Source organism: Akebia trifoliata, chromosome 1 (genome assembly GCF_017979445.1).
Source record: "Akebia trifoliata isolate Shusen 1 chromosome 1, ASM1797944v1, whole genome shotgun sequence".
Classification (NCBI taxonomy): Eukaryota; Viridiplantae; Streptophyta; class Magnoliopsida; order Ranunculales; family Lardizabalaceae; genus Akebia; species Akebia trifoliata.
In genome coordinates, this window is record NC_141375.1 from 7155820 (window position 1) to 7172967 (window position 17148).

The 17148-nt window shown below is 35.5% G+C and overlaps 2 protein-coding genes across 6 annotated transcripts; both read right to left on the bottom strand.

The window, feature by feature from the left end:
* Positions 1–1034: 1034 nt before the first annotated feature.
* LOC147410585 (Tetratricopeptide repeat (TPR)-like superfamily protein) lies at positions 1035–3047 on the bottom strand. Its single transcript, XM_086437143.1, has one exon. It carries the CDS (start codon positions 2885–2887, stop codon positions 1442–1444), a length of 1446 nt encoding a protein of 481 aa, XP_086293269.1. The 5' UTR covers positions 2888–3047; the 3' UTR covers positions 1035–1441.
* A 5702-nt stretch (positions 3048–8749) lies between these two features.
* Positions 8750–17148, bottom strand: LOC147410586 (myosin-binding protein 1-like). Of its 5 annotated transcripts, none has more exons than XM_086437171.1 (8): positions 17010–17148; positions 16072–16120; positions 15807–15961; positions 14204–15413; positions 13280–13346; positions 11204–11292; positions 10430–10724; positions 8750–9397 (listed from the first exon to the last, which is right to left on the bottom strand). In XM_086437171.1, exons 1-4 carry the CDS (start codon positions 17079–17081, stop codon positions 14229–14231), a joined length of 1461 nt encoding a protein of 486 aa, XP_086293297.1. In that variant the 5' UTR covers positions 17082–17148; the 3' UTR covers positions 8750–9397; positions 10430–10724; positions 11204–11292; positions 13280–13346; positions 14204–14228. The 5 variants fall into 5 exon arrangements, with proteins under 5 accessions (XP_086293297.1, XP_086293305.1, XP_086293289.1 ...); XM_086437163.1 differs by lacking the exon at positions 13280–13346 and having other exon boundaries at positions 8751–9103; positions 9276–9397; XM_086437154.1 differs by lacking the exon at positions 13280–13346 and having other exon boundaries at positions 8751–9397.

Genomic DNA, 17148 nt, shown 5'->3' on the forward strand with positions numbered 1-17148 from the left:
GGGGACTAGTTAATAAATTTAGTTAAAAACTAACAGGATTAATTACTTGGCCCATAACATTAGAGGGCACTTAGTGGAACAAGGCGATATCAGGGTGTGTTTATTTTAGTATGGGTTTGGAGTACAAACTGGGCCAGCTATTCCACAGTAGTTCGTGGGAGAATATTATGCGAAAGAGTTTTATAACCGTAGGATTTCAATCACAGATCTATAGATTTATTTGCCACATCAGCAATTACTACGTCAGTTTCTCCAACGCATTCCCCCCCCCCCCAAAAAAAAAAATCCCAAATTGTTCTAGGCTTTCTCTATCATAACTATCTCATGATGGAGCTCAAACCGACTAATCAGGCGATGATCTTTTTCTTCTCTGAAGATCGGAAGTTTCTTTAACATCAGAACCTCTCCTCTTCTTCAATATAGTCTCGATAAATGGCTCACGAACAGAAAAATCTCAAAAAAAGAGCAGTTACGGAGAGCAATTACGGCGTGATTCTCTATTTCTTCTATTTTTTAGTTAAATTTCACTTTCAATATCGTTTTGTTTAGAAGATTTTTTGGGGTCTGTTTGATTTTGTAATTTTTGCACATTTATTTTTTCTTCCAAACCACATATTGAAGTGTCACCTGTAGGTTAATAGAGATTATAAAAAACTAAAAAAGGGAACCTTTTAAGTTTGGTGTGCAACCAATGACTAATGGTCTGCAACTAGTTGGTACCTTAGTATTTGGCTTGTTTGAAGAAAATGGGAATTTAATAGAAAATTTAAGTGGAGAGGGGTTTTTGATGGATTTAAAAGAGCCAAGAAGGAGTAGAATGTTAGATTTAGGGTTTGGCCTCTTTGAGATGTAAGAACATATTATTGAGGATTGGATGTGATCATCTCTTAAGAGAGGAAAATGAATAAAGACCTCGGGAGGGAGAAGAGGATAGAGGTGAGAGAAGGGAGAGAAAGCAGGATAAAGGCGAAACAGTAGGGTTCTGAGAAATTGTTATGGCCCAAAGAGACATGGACTTAATTTCCACACCACTAACACCTAGGTATTTTTGTGTATATTTTGGGTTCATATCATTTGATATCAGATCCACTCCATGTGTCAAGTTCAAATCTTGAAAGAAACAACTTGTGGGCCAAAAAGAAGGGTATCAGAAAGCCATGGCAAAGTGGACACCAAGGACTTTATTGGTAGGGACCCTAAGAAAAATGTTATAATTGGATCTCCAAAAAGAAAGGTACCAGAGTGAAAGCCATCACAACGTGGTGATATATTGGAGTTTTAATTAATGTCAAGGAAACATTAATGAAGAACACGGGTGAAGAAACTCACCATTTAAAGACATCAAATTGATGATCCCATATGAATGGGTATGATAAAAAATAATGATGTATTCCATATAATGGTGCTAGTGAAAAAAAGCAAAAAAAATTAAAGTTGTGTGTCAAACTGAAAATGATGCCAAGCTATAGCCAGGAGTCTTGGCAATCCTTCTCTTCTTCATCAACTCCCTTACCCTCTCAACCTCTTCCCACATACCAGCCCCAGCGTAGATATTTGATAACACAACATAAACCCCATCATTCCAAGGCTCTAGCTCCTCTAAATGCCTAGCTACCCACTTCCCCATCTCCACACTCCCATGTTTCTCACAAGCACCCATTAAAGTACCCCAAATTACCACATTAGCATTCATTGGCATAGTCTCAACCATCTTCCTGGCCTCCTTGAGCAATCCCGCACGCCCAAGTAGATCTACCATCACTCCATAATGTTGCATCATCGGTGCTATCCCATAACTTCCCTTCATCATATCAAAGTAATATCTCCCCTCTCCCACCATTCCACCGTGCACACATGCGCTCAAGACACCAATGAACGTCACATGGTTAGGCCTCACCCTTGCTTCCCTCATACATCGAAAACATTCAAGTGCATCCTTCACATGTCCATGTGTTGCATAACCCACGATCAAAGATGTCCAGGTTGACACATTGCGTTGCATCATCCTGGAGAAGACCTTACATGCAAGATCCATTCGACCACACTTACCATACATGTCTATAAGAGAATTTGACATTAAAATATCCGATTTTTCTAATGTTTTAGCTTGGAAAACACACTTATGCAACTGAAGAGCTAAGTTCAAGTCCCCATAGCTTCCACATGCAGAAGTTACGCTAACCATGGTCACGTCATCCGGTTGGAATCCACATTTCATTAGCTCTAAGAACATAGCTATCGCCTCTTTGGCGTGTCCTCCATGGACAAGACCTCCTATGATGGCATTCCAAGAACCCAAATTCTTATCAAGATTTTGATCGAACACCTTACGGGCATTATCGAATTCACCGGCCTTGTTATACAAATTAATGAGCCCACTCTCGCAAAACTCATTCGATTCGAGTCCTTGTATTATAGCAATCGAATGAAGTTGGCGCCCAAATTCAATTGCAAAACTCTGACACACAGCCTTCAAGACCATCGGAATTGTGTAAGAATCTGGTAAGACACCGGCTTGCCACATAGAGACAAAAACATGAAGTGCCATGCATGGAAAATTAAAACTTACATAGGATCTAATAATATTGTTCCAATGAAATGCAGAAGGGCGCAATTCAAGAATGCAAGTTTTGATAATGTGGGCATAAATTTGATTCAAATCAGACAAATTAGTGCATTTCGACAAATGGGTTCCTATGATTTGGGCCGGATTTTGACCGGAATCTGACAAGGTGATGTGTGGTGGATAATGGGTGCTAGTGCTTCTTTGAGCTTCAAAGTGTAGATTAAGTTTGTGAGTGAGGTGTTGAGTTACCATCAGAGAAAGACAATTTGATCTTTTAGTTCTAACAGAGACTTTCACAAATAGATGTTGAAATGATATCATATGGTACTGAGGATATAAAAGTACAAAAGAAAATAAAATTTTGAGGAATCTCCCAATTAAGAAGGTGGTTTCAGGTTTGGTCGTTTAAATAAATAGGCAATGTTGGGAGCTTTAGGACACTTGGCACATTCATGAAATCGTCAAGTACTTGGTCTGAGTGCAGATTTTGAGCCATAGTTTTAAAACTTGGAAACTCAGACTCAACTCAAATGTTCTTTGAGTTGAGTCAAGTCAAGGCTTGCAAGCATAGTAACAAGTTCGGATTCGGTGGGGTTCAATTATTCAGATAAATTTTGGAAATTTTCGTTAAAAAATCGACAAAATTTTGGAGATTATACAAAATATATTTTTAGGTTTCTTATCGAAACATATCATCTTCAAGCTCTCTCTAAACCCTATCTTCTTCTTGATGTTTGAATGTTGAAAAAACTAATTTTATTTTTAGGTGAACGATGAAAATGTAGCAAGATTCCATGATCCATTGTGGAATGGTTGATTAATACACCAATTCGTGGATTTGATCGGCCATCCCCTAATTCGGAGAATTTTACGAAATTTTGAAAAATTCAGATAATTTTGTGACTATGCTTGCAAATTGATTTGGATGAATCAAATAAAAATGATTGATAATGACGCAATGTGAATTAAAGAAAGGATATGATCAAAGTCAATATCCAAGAGAAAGAATTGAAGTCCACTAGGAAACAAAGAACTCTCAAGAATTTTATTGAATCAAAGATGGTTTCATATTAGAGTTATAATACTATATGTAGAAAAAGAGTTCTATTCCTAGAAAACACTAATTAGCAAAAATAGGAAAATATTACCAAAAAAATGATAATACGAAGCCTAAGAATTAAGGCAGAATCGATGGTGTGTGAATTTGACTTCTATAAATAAAATTTTTAACAATACAAACCTTTTCCCAAAATTAAAAAAAAAATGACCTAAAAAAGAGGTAAACGAAGGAATTAGGCTCAAAAGTGAAAAGTCCATGGCAAAACCATGGATCATGAAGATGTCAACTATTCCATTTAGGAATGAGTTATGCCACACGATTCCTGCTCCATGGTCCATGATTTCTACTAGTGCATTTAACTTTCTTTTGACAAGCACTCCATGAAATCGTCTTCCCCATGTCCTACATCCGATAAGTAGGACAAAGAATGGGTCATGCCATTAAATAGGATGTTTCCTTAAAAAGTTGAGAAAAAAAAACCCCCTCCATTGATAGCTCGAAGGAATGCTACTTGATATGCGAAGACGGGCAAACATTCAATCTATTGACGCGATGAAGAATTTTATTCAATGCTATTTCTATGATTGAAATGTTTTAGCTTTTATGAAAAAGAAATGGAGCCTCCACTTGTTAGAAATAATGCTTTGAAAAAGTCCTTTATGTAAATGCACTCTTATTTACCAAAGATCATTATTGGGAATATTTTTTTTTTTTAAGATTTCGAGATTTATACTATTGATCATTTCATGCATGGTATTTTTGTAAGTTATCTAATACAATTGATCATGAGATAGTCAATGACATGAGATAGTCAATGAGCTATGGAAAATCGTAAGGCACATAGATTATACATGATCATATTCAGCCCGCATTGATAAGAAGCCCGCATTGTCGCATCATGTGAAGTATACATGATCATATTCAGCCCATCCATGTTTGGTACATCCAATGATTCTTACATATGAAGAAATCACATATGTTTATCAAGATGACTAGTTCATTCAGGGGTGGAGCCAAGATTTTCTTTTAGGGGGCAAAGCATAGTTAATGATAAGGTTGAAGAGGTTGAAGATGAATGGTTTGGGGGAGAAAATTCAAAGATTTTTTTATTAGAGATTCAAGAAAATGATATTTATGTAATTTCTCATTAATCTATGAGAGAAGGTCCCATGTCATCGGTTCAAAAACTTAGGCTATCTCAAATATCCACCAAAATACCTACATGCCATCTCAACCTCAGTCTTATCTAATAGACAACTATAAATGACTTCATTATCCTCTTCAATTTGAAACTAAAAATCTTTCAAATTCGTTCTCTTCCCAAAACTAGTCATCTTCAATCTTTGGGGAAAACTTTTGCCCTAGTTTTCAACCTTAACATCTACTTTAACTTTCAAATCCAAAGAACAAGATAGGATTTTTGAATTTGAAGATGATGAGATTTTTGTTAGACAATTCAAAGGTTTTATAGAAGGGATTAAGACAATATTTAAAATGATGGATTTTAGATGGAGTTAAATAGATTAAAATTAAATTTTTATGGAGGTTGAAATACTCGAAGATGGCTAATTTTAAGAAGAAAAAAAAATAAGCTTTTTGGTTAAAAATTGAAAATGAGGGTATTTAGGTCACTTTTTGTTAGTGTATACAAGAGGTAAAAAAAAAAAAAAAGGGTCAAAGAGACATGTCATCCGTTTGAAAACCATAATCTAAAAATTCACCAAAATGTAAAACGTGTCTAATCACCCAAAACATTGAAGGAGGGGGAGGGAGGTGGGGGAGGGTGTAAACAGGGACAAAGGGGTCATGTCATTAGTTGAAAATATATTGGTATCCATTAAAACAAAGATTCAACGTAATCTAAATGGGTGGTATTAAGAGGACTTGAAGAGAGCCAAACATTTTTCAAAATAAGGATTGGAAGTTTCGGAATGAGCTGATTTTTTGTGAGGATGATCTCTAAGGTGAAGAGATCATCCTCACCAAAAATCAACTCATTTCAAAATTTCTCCCTAGTTTATAAGTTGAAGAATTGTGGACCGTCCGATTTTTGTAAATCACCTTTGATGGGGTAAGAAATTTCGGAATGGGTTGATTTTTGGTGAAGATGATCTCCTCATCATAGAGATCATGCTCACAAAAAATCAGCCCATTCCAAAACTTCTAACCCATACATTGAAAAAATGTTTGGTTCTCTTTAGGGTCTCTAGACCCCACCCTAAATATATATATATATATACACACATACATACATACATTCAGAAGCCTTAAAGAGAGCCAAACATTTTTTAAAATAGGGGTTCAGAGTTTCAGAATGGGCTGATTTTTGTGAGGACGATCTCTATGATAAAGAGACCATCTTCACTAAAAAGCAACTCATTTTCTAAACTTCTAAACTTAACTTACAAGTTGAAGAATTGTTGATCGTCTCATTTTGTAAACCACTTTTGATGGGGTTAGAAATTTTGGAATGGGTTGATTTTTGGTGATGATGATCTCCTCATCACAGAGATCATCCTATTTAGAAACTTCTAACTTATACATTGAAAAAATGTTTGACTCACTATAGGGCCTTTGAACGCCACCCATATGTGTGGCGTTCCAGGGCCAACAAGTTTGTCTTATGCGACTTAAATTTTTTGGATTAAGCTGACTTTTGTTGAGGGTAATCTCTATAGTGAGGAGATCATCCTCACCGAAAGTTAGCTAAATCTAAAACTTCTAAGTCCATCAAAAGTGATTTAGAATTGTGAACCGTTGATTTTTTATCGAAAATTTGTAAACCACTTTTGATGGACTTAGAAATTTCAGATTCGACTAATTTTTGGTGAGGATGATCTGCTCACCATAGAGATCATCCTCACAAAGCTCAGCTCAATCCGAAACTTTTAAGCCACATAGGTCAAACATGCTGGCTCTCAAATCTCACCATATATATATATATATATATATATATATATATATATATATATGGGAAATGTTCAGCAACAAACATTTTGGCAAAACATTTTTCAAAACATGGGTTAGAGGTTTTGGAATGGGCTGATTTTTGGTGAGGATTATCTCTACGGTGAGGAGATCATCCTCACCAAAAATCAGCCCATTCCAAAACTTCTAGCCCCAGTTTACAAGTTGAAAAATCGTGGACCGTCCACTTTTTGTAAATCATTTTTGATGGGGTTAGAAATTTTAGAATTGGCTGATTTTTGGTGATGATGATCTCCTCACCGTAGAGATCATCCTCACCAAAGATCAGCCCATTCCAAAACCTCTAACCCATGTTTTGAAAAATGTTTTGCCAAAATGTTTGTTACTGAACGGGACCCTATATATATAGGGGTATAATGTCGGGAGACAAAATTTGTCCTATATGGCTTAAATTTTTTAGATTGGGCTGATTTTTTTGAGGATAATCTCTATGGTGAGGAGATCATCCTCACAAAAAAAAACCAATGAAATTTTAAACTTCTAACCCCATCAAAAGTGATTTACAAATTAATGATAAAAATCGACGATCCACAATTCTTCAACTTTGTAAATCACTTTTTACGAGGTTATAAGTTTCAGATTAGGCTGATTGTTTTGTGAGAATGATTTCCTCACCATAGTGATCATCTTCAATAAAAATCAGCCCAATCTGAAACTTTTAAATTATATAGGACAAATTTGGTCTCCCAACGTTGTCCCCCCTAAGATTTGTCCTATATGGCTTAAAAGTTTCGGAAGCTTTTATGGTACAGTAAGATGTAGTGGTAGTCTCTATTTTTCTTTATTTTTTGTTTGTTTAACACAGTTATAACTTTCTATTTTCTTTTGTAGATTTTTCAATCTTGAAGGAAGGAATCTTAAGGAAGATAAAAGTAAACTTCAAGAATTTTTTGTTTTTGTTTTTGTTTCATTTTCTTTTAATTAGGTTTAATTTATGTAATAGATACATTGTATTTGGTCGTTTGTAATTAATTTTTAATAAATATGCAAGAAGACTTGGATTGTAATAGATTAGGGAAGGACAACGGTTGGACGATATCATTATGGCTCCATAGGTTCGCACACCAAATTTAGAGTTGATGGCCTAAGTCGACTCAACTTCTCTTGCCCTGTCTACCACGAGAAATATTACTCTTCAAACCCACGTCCCCTTGTTGGAGGGTTATACCTTGCCTTTGTTTGTTAATTTCTTTTTGCACAAATACTAGAATGATTTAATTAGTAAATAGCACCCCTACCAAGGGATGAAACAAAAACGATAAAGATTGGAGATCATTACCAATTCTTTTCTCTAATTAGGAGAATTTGATTCACTAGTCGTTAAATTCAAACTTATTAAAATCAATTAGATTTGGATTATAGGATCCACAAGTTCGATTGGAAAAATCAGCTTCAAATTGCATCGATTGCTATTGTTGATTATTTTCGATGCCTAGGAAAATCTTTCCCTATAAGGGGCACTACAACATTTCTAATCTACAGCGACGGATTTTTCCACCGCTACAGGATGATTTTTCCGTCGGTAAAAGCTATAGCGGCGAATGAGCAACGGATAGAAGATCCGACGTTATTGCCTCCATCGCTAGATTTAGCAGCAGATAATTTCTTCCGATGTTGCAGGTAATAACTATAGCGGCGCATATTAATTTTCGCTGCAACAGGTCCTTTTCGTAATAAACATAATATATTATATATAGCAGCGAAAATTAGTATCTGCTGCCATATGTCACTTTTAAAAAACAAAAAAATATAACACATATAACGACAGACATTAATATCCGCTGCAATAGGTAATTTTTAAAAAATAAGATCTAAGACAAATAGCGACGAATATTAACATCCGTAGCAATAGATCATTTTAAAAAAATAAAATATAATACATATATCGACGGATATTAATATTCGTTGCAATAGATCCTTTAAAAAAAATAAAATATAATACATATATCGACGGATATTAATATCCGTTGCAACAGATCCTTTTTAAAAAATAAAATATAATACATATAATGACGGATATTAATATCCGCTGCAATAGGTACATTTTTATTAATATATATATATATATATATATATATATATTACTTTTAGCATATGTCTTCCAACCTGCGTGCATACATTGAAAACAAATGTACAATAAATTTATTGTTTTCAAGAGCCACCAAGAGTTTTGAAAGTATTTACTCTGCATATCATACATAAGCCAAATGAATATCATAAATAGTATTTTTGTACTTGCATTTATATTTCGACACATTCCTAGGCACATTTTTATTTTTGATAGAAGATATATGTTTTTAGTAATTTATAAAATAAGAGATCCTATCTTCAACTCACCAGAATTGATTGAAGAATACAATGGAGTCTGTTGCCTCCTTTTTCCCATCATCGTTTCAGTTCCAATGGTAGAATGCATGTGTTCTGTTCTTTATCTCCAATGTGGAATGACCGTAACTGGCTTCCCTTAATGCACAGTAATCCGATTGTGCCTAAACTTACAAAACCAAACAATCAATTAAAGTGAGGGTGTTGTGACAGAGGGATAGATAATATTATATAGAAGACAAAAGAAGAGCACGTTAAGTATCTTAGTGAGAAAACACAATGTCATCAAAACATAAGAATCATAAGAGAACTTCTGAGCCGTGATGTATAACTTACTTTCCTGCAAGACCTTCTTGATTTCCACCATCACCAACAGTTATGTACACGGGAGCTGATTTGTTGGGAATGGGATAAAGGTCACCACTTGATACATTGTAGTGTATGTGGGAGATGCGATACTGCAAATTAACAATATTTCTTTTTACTGACCATGGCCCATTTAATTTCCTACAAATTTTCCATGTCGACACCATGTCATATGCACATGTCAGACACTAGCCGGCAACCTTCTTTAAATAAATCTTAATTTATTCAAATATTTTCTTTCATAGCAAGGAGAGCTCGTCCCACACAGTGATTTTAGAGATTATTGGGCTTCTGTTCTTGTGGTCCAAGATGAACAAAGCTTTTGAGGATGTGTGCTACCGAGATTTCGTATTTAATTGGGAGAACATTTGTGATTAGCTTACACCTGTGTAGTTTTTTTTTTTTTCTTTTGATCTTTTGTTGTTTCGCTTGTTGTGTTGTTTGGGGGCTACCTCAGCCTCCATCACTTCTTTTCTTCATTTATAAAAGTTTATACTTATCAAAAAAAAAAAAAAAAAACTATTATTTGTATACTGTTTGCATGATTTTAATGTATATCAACTCATTTAAATACATTATTTCTGAATTATATACTTGATATGAACAACAGTATTTTAGAAAATATTTTCTCAGCATGTACAATTAAGTGTATGGTCGTGCACTATATTGGGCCTGTAAGGATCAATGTGTCTGGAAGTGTTGGATGCCAGACCACGTGTACAAGTCATTGTAACATAGATATTAGGTAAAGAGAACCCTCATGTTTTTCTAAAACCCTAATTTCTTTGTGTGTTTCATATCATTAGTGCTAAATCCTGGGTCCTTCTGGGGTGTTCTTTTCAGTTCAAATGGGCAATACTTTTGAAACACAAATCGGGCTATTTTAGCCCTTTTGCATGGAGGTTAATCTTCTAAACAAAACAATTCAATAGAAATCCCATGATTTTGGGTTGGGTTCACCAACTCAATGAAAAGTAGGTTGTCCCTGGGATTTGTAGTATGGACTATTTATAGGCCACACTTTTGTCTATCAAACAGAGTGTAGATGATCATTTTGGTGTATAGGTCAGTCCATGAGGAGAATAAACATAATCAAGATATAAAGAGAGAATAAATAGCCATACCGATCTTTCATAGGCACGGACATGGCCGGAAAAAATGAGATCAACTTCGTACTTAACGAACCAACTCTCAAAGACATGACACATGCTCTCAATTTCGTGATTTCCAACTGACCAAATCCATGGCTGGTATGCAGCACTTCATTCAGCAAAACGGCCCCATGAGTCCCATCGAATACCTACGTCATTATACTCATACCTATCAGCATAAGAGAGATCTCCAACAAATAAGACTGTCCTTCACTCTGCATGTTATGCTCAAGAGTGGAAAGAGAATTAAATGTTTGGCCCAAATCACCTGAAAAAAATGGTTCAGAGATAAGAATCACATAATCTAAATAATGTAAATAGATACATGCAATTGTGGTGAAATGTATGGAAGAACTTTGCATATTTGAACTTTGTATATCTTTATTCATGTCATACTTCTAGGGGTAATGATCATACAGGATTAAGCAGCTCAACTTCTGGAGAACTATGATGATCCTTCTAGAAATTTCAGGAAGATAACAGGATTTTCTATATTTTCCATAGAACATGGCTATGTTTAGATGTATAGAGATAGAGATATTATGATATAAAAAAGAAAATTAAAATGTTTAGATGTAAGAGATAGAGATATTTTCCGTAGGACATGGCTATATTTTCAGGAAATCAATAGGATTTTAATAAATGATTGAGATAATATGTTTTTTCCATGAGTCATTCTTCACGAGTTACCTGACCGTGACCCTATCTTATATTGTGATTGATAAAAGAAAAAGAGACATTTTTTACCAGTCAATCCAGGCTTCTGACCATATCTTGGGTTTATAGGCCTTGTTAGGGGAGAACCAGTCGCAGTAGAAACCATTGCAGGGGTTTATCTGTTGCAATATCATTAAACAAAAATTAAAAAGAAAGGTGAAGGGAACAAAATCAGGAAACACATATTTAGAAGCTCCAGACGCTCAATGATATCACAAGAACACCTCTCAAAGATGGGCTTAAACCCATAGCTCAGTTGGTTTGACACATTGCAAAGAAACTTTGAGATCATGGGTTCAAGTCCAGCTTACTCATAAAAAATAAATAAATAAAAAGAACCCCCCTCAAAGATGAGCTTAAACCGATAGCTCACTTGGTTTGACACATTGCAAAGCAACTTTGAGGTCGTGGGTTCAAGTCCAGCTTACTCATTAGAAAAAAAAAAAACCCTCTCAAAGATCATATGTGTGTAGCACAATAGTAAGCAAATCCAAAATCTTTGATGAGAAACACGATTTTGGTTAATCTAGCCAAGTTCACGATCTATAGGGAAAATTATTTTTTAACTTTTTCAACCATGTCTTCAATCCGTCATATTGAATCTTTGTAGAAAAGCCTTGATTTTTCTACCCAATATCCATATTCTTCTACATACCCATAAATCTTGTCTGCATCTTGAGGTTTGAATGTTGAAATGGACAAACAGAGCCTCAGTTGAAGAATAGGGAAAATTATATAAGCAAAGATGCCACAGGTGTTGCTCACAAATACCCTTACCCCATGTTGGCCATCCATGGGGAAGTACATAGGCACACATATTTACATATGTATTGATAAGTTATCAGATTGAATCCTTTCCCGAATCCATGTAGGGCAAGAACACAGCCAGACCACTGGCTGTATTGATATTGAGTTTTGTTTACTAATGGGTCATCTTAGTTGCTTAAAACAATATTTTAAATCTCGAGTCAACATGATGGCTCATTACTTTACTCTCTTGAGTCAATAATATATACTTGAAATTAATTATGTTAAAATTTATATAAATTTTAACCTTCTTCTAATAAACCCACCAAGACCATCTTGCAAACACAGGCTCATCCATTAGAAACACCCACCCCACTATTATTCCTAAATAGAGAAAGAAATAGTTTTAAATTTATCTCGTTGGCTCTCATCGGAAAAAAAAAATAGATGATTGCCACTTCCATAATTTTATTTACATGTCGCAGACCTATTACAAATGAATACTATCTATTGATTAGACGATCTGCCATTAGAACTTATCCAACTCGTGCAGGGGTGGATTTAGAGTGGGGGCAATGGGGGCACTTGCCCCCATAAGAATTTTCAAATCCACTAAGGATTAATGAGCTATTGCAACAGATAGCAGCGGCGGATAAAGAAATACGTTGCTATTGCCCCCCAAAAAAATTTGTACACTCTTAATTGCCCCCACAAAAACTTTTCCACCCTTACGTTGCCCCCACATGGGTAAAATCCTGGCTCAGCCCCTGAACTCGTGCAAGTAAAGACTTCAACATTTAGTAGGACCAGCATTTCCAAATAAAAGCCTCAAAAGCCTTGGCATTCTTTACACTAAATAATTGATTAGGCCCTAATGAAACAAACACTGAACCTCATTTTCTTTCTTAAAGAAACCCAATTACTATTTATTCCTTCGGTGGTCCAACCTTCCACCCGCAATGGATAGTTGGTCAGCTTGATAACAATCAATGTGTACCTCATAAAAATGGATGTTTCATAAACTGTAAAGGGTACCACCTAGGCCGATCTCTTGTAAAGTGCTGATGAAATAGTGAAAAAGTCTTACAAGCAAAACACCTAAAATGAGGTGCACTAAAGCAATATTTTAATGGGTGATAGGTTAGATACAACATATGACAACACTTGAAGGCCCTTGAGTCCCTTGTGAAAGAAATTCTCAAAATTTGGAATAAAATAATGATCGGAATTGAATTTTCCAGATAAATATGTAAAGTAGCTAGTATTTTACTTCATCCCATGGCACTAAATGATAAAAAAAAAAAAACTTCTTTAAAGATGCTTAAGTGGTATTTGGCACGTGGCTAAGACCATTCTTACCTTTCGTGTCTGTATTAGACTGGCCATCTCGATCTGTTTTTTCTTCCATTTTAATAAATCGTTATATCTATTGAAAAAAATGGCATGGAAGTATGTAAGAAACCTAACCTTGCAAGCAAAACTTAACACCAAAACTCTCAACTCTAAGGGAATACTAGCACAAAATCGTTCAATTGATGGAGAAATAAGGTGTAACAAATGATTAGAAAAGAAGTTGAAATGAAAACAAAACAAAAAACTAAAAGGGAGGTTCTTCTAGGTCCGAGTTTTCTACTTATAGTTCTCTCTCTAACCCAATGGTGAGAACTTAACATGATAAAATACAAAACAATAAGATATAAGGATTTCTACTGATAAGAAATATAGACATAATGAAAGAAGCAATACAAAAAACTTTACAATTAGATAGTAAGTAATAGCTTGAAAGTTACAAAGTGAATGACTAGTTTACCAACAAAAAAACACGCAACCAGTTTCTGTGAAAATATTGGAGAAATAGTTAGAATAGTTCAGCAATAGAAATTTGATTATGGACTTCTGATCATGCATTTCCAATCAAATGCATAAATGAGAATAATGTGGGGCGTAGATCAAGCCAACATTAACAGGTTCCAATGGAAATTTTGTAATTATTTAGGTCGTAGCTTGTTTGGGTCTAAAGTTATTTTTTGTCACTTTTATTTTATTGGGATTAATTTTAGATTAAATTATTTTATTTTTAAATGTCTTTTAATTATTTTAGAAGTCATATAAGAGTCTAAGTATTATTCACATCATTTTTCTTTATGTTTTATTTTGAAGGGTCAAAACTTGTTGTATTGGGTCGATTTTTGTGTCATTTGAAAAATTATTCAAATACTAGATTTCCCAACAGCTTCTGTTCGAATACAGTGACATTAGTAAATTATTCAGTATAAGATTTACCTCTGAAATTACAGAATATGAAGGTTCAAAGACAAACTTGCTCCCGTCTTATTCCAATATGACGTAATTCTCGTAGGTGACAAGCTATCTCCTGGATGAATTGTACTCCATCATCACCATTTTGAAGTGTATTATTAGTGTGCTCAAGAAAATTCCGGTCTGCCTCGAGTGCCATCAATCTTTCATTCAAATCTAAAACTTCATGTTCTATAGCAACTAAATCGGTCTCCTTACCGATCAAGGAGTCTTTTGCATCACAATCAAAATGATGATTTTCTTTACTAACAAACTGACGGTCCCCAGATAGAAATGAATCCTCTTCAATTCGACTGTTTTCTTTGGCCTCCTCATACCCACCATTAGGCATGTCCACGTGCACCCCGTAATTAGAGAATAGATGAAGCTTCTTCTCCAACTTCTTCAAACATTCAGAAATATATAAACTTTCATCTTCAAAATCTTCGAAAGAATCCTTAGAAATGCTTATATTTCCATCCCCATACATCATATCAGATTTCTCAAGTTCATTGCTGACTTCTGATTCTTTACTAGGCGGTTGTTTGGCATTATTTTCAATACAACTTGGAACCAAATGCTCCACCATTAATTCGAATGGGAACTTTTTCCTATATATTTCAAGCTCGGCTTCCAAATCTTGTACTTTTTTGTCACTTTCGGCAAGATGGTCGTTTGCTCTTTGAAGTGCTTCTACATCGTATTCTTCTTGTTCTTCCATCATTCCTAAGTACTGCAAAGCTTCCATATGAAGCGAGGCTTTCTCCTCTTGCAACCTTGTGATCATAGCCATTGCTTGATTTGCAGCAATTGCGGAAGCATTTCTTTCTTCTTCCAATTCTTTATATAAAGCGCTCTTCGATTTCCGATCATATTCAACTTGCCGCTTCAACCGATCAACCATACTTTCACCTTCAATTTCACTGATAATGCTTCCATCCAAAGACTCAAACCCAGACTCATTTCTCTCAATTGAGATCCTCTTTGAAAGTATTTGCACTCCAATAGGACTAGAAGCCTCAGAAATCTTTAAGTTCTCACCATTGCGTGGAAATCTAGGACTCATCTCTGTCAATGTCAACTCAAGCCCTCGAGCAGCCGATAATTGTGACAACAACAGCTTCAGATCTCCACTATCTCTTGTGGAATCCTTGGCAGTTAGTTGTTCAGCAAGCATACTCGATATTTGATTTCCCTTATTACCAACAACGAGCTTGTAAGCATCACTCAGATCCATTAAAATGGGCATTGGTGGACATGGGTCATTTAAATCCAGTTCCATGTAGGGTAAGAACACAGCCAGGACATGTCGCAGACATTCCATTTTACGGTTAAAAATGAAGTGTCCGACATGGAGCATTGATTTGAAGTCTATGGAAAAATAATATAAGAGGCAAGATATATGATATAGGTGTAATTTAACAACCAGAACCATACCATTAGAAGCACATAGCAGTTCCGAGTTGGTTACTCAGTTCCAGGATTATTATTATTAAATGTTCACTCCGTCATATGGCTTTGGGGAGCTAAAGCAGTTCACTGGTTGAGGTACAAAATAGGAAAATCATTTTAGTCCAGAGAAACTCACAGGAAAGGGAATGTATGCATGTCTTCCATTGACAGGACCAACTGTGAAGCCTGTGTACCCTGCCATTGCACCATGAACAGCACTTTGAGCAAGAAGTGTGCAGTAGACATTGCCAGATGCATTGCTAGGAATAGCATGGATCATGTATGTAGGATCTGCAAAGACAACACAGTGTATCATTTGGTTAGATTAGAGTTATTGACCTACTTTCTGCTGATCAAATCCAGTAAAAAGAGGAGAAAATTGCAAATCTAGGGTTGCCAACCTATATATTTGAGAGTAATGGCCATCTTCTGTTGTCTTGCAAAATAATCCTTCAATAACAACAAAATAAAGCACATAAATGTATCTGACAAAATTGCAGAAGTATACACTAAAGTGAATGCAAGTTGACGTGCATGTTGCATAATAGCATCGGTTAGTCTATTTAGTTTTTGACTAATAGATGAAAGGATAGATGCATAGGTAGACAAGGTTGATTGCAAAAACATTTGGCAGTACTGTAAATACACTTGGGACTTTTTGAATAGCACACGCACACACAGGGAGAAAGGGAGAGAGAGACTATATTTCTTATACTTACCAAGGGGCCCTTAAGGATACGTCATGTTGGACAATCCCACAATATAGGGACTTGTTCATAAAGTATACTACCTCAAAAAATAGTCCATTTTTTAATATTTCTTACCTCATGAAGAATTGACTAGAAGTTGGGCGGTTCAAACTGTCCAAATAGACTGTGGTTTCAGGTCAACTTTTCATGTGGTTAACAAAGTCACATTGGCTGGTGTTTGGTAAAGATGATCTTCATAATTGGAAAAAATTATGAATTGTCAACCCCGATATTTATATTTGCCCCATAGACAGGACCAGTGGCCCATTACAGCTACACATCACTGGCCACACCAGATCACATGGGGGCTATGTGTGCTACTACATTGCGCCAATAAAGAAGGGAATCATTTGGCAATCCAGAGTTCCGATGATAATTTCTTTGATGTTAAAATAGAACGAGAAATGAAAACCTTAAAGAATATGAGATAAAATGTAGTGAACAACGGTTTACTTCACTAATGGATGCATAAAAGTTTTCAAGACTTAGGTCCTAAAAGTACAATGAACACAACTGCACATGCACCAACATGGAAAAAGATAAAAACCATGCAACCACAGCGGGAAATGAATGGGATCCAGAATACATACTCGGATCTTCTGAGACATCCAAAGGCCGACATCTTGGAGTAGCTTGTTTCCTGAAGCATCCTGTTCGCTCATCGAACGAATGCTTCAGAAAGAAGCTCCTGTCCTGCACCTTCAGCCATTACAATAACCATGTGCCCAC

Bases quoted from the DNA above. Each gene is read 5' to 3' on its own strand.
- LOC147410586 (XM_086437179.1), bottom strand. From the start codon at position 17,081: ATGAGCGAACAGGATGCTTCAGGAAACAAGCTACTCCAAGATGTCGGC. The intron at 16,121-17,009 runs GTATGTATTCTG...TTGTTATTGAAG, and splicing joins GGATGTCTCAGAAGATCCGA to GATTATTTTGCAAGACAACA. The intron at 15,414-15,806 runs GTGAGTTTCTCT...GTTGGTAATAAG, and splicing joins ATGCATACATTCCCTTTCCT to GGAAATCAAATATCGAGTAT.
- LOC147410585 (XM_086437143.1), bottom strand. From the start codon at position 2,887: ATGATATCATTTCAACATCTATTTGTGAAAGTCTCTGTTAGAACTAAA.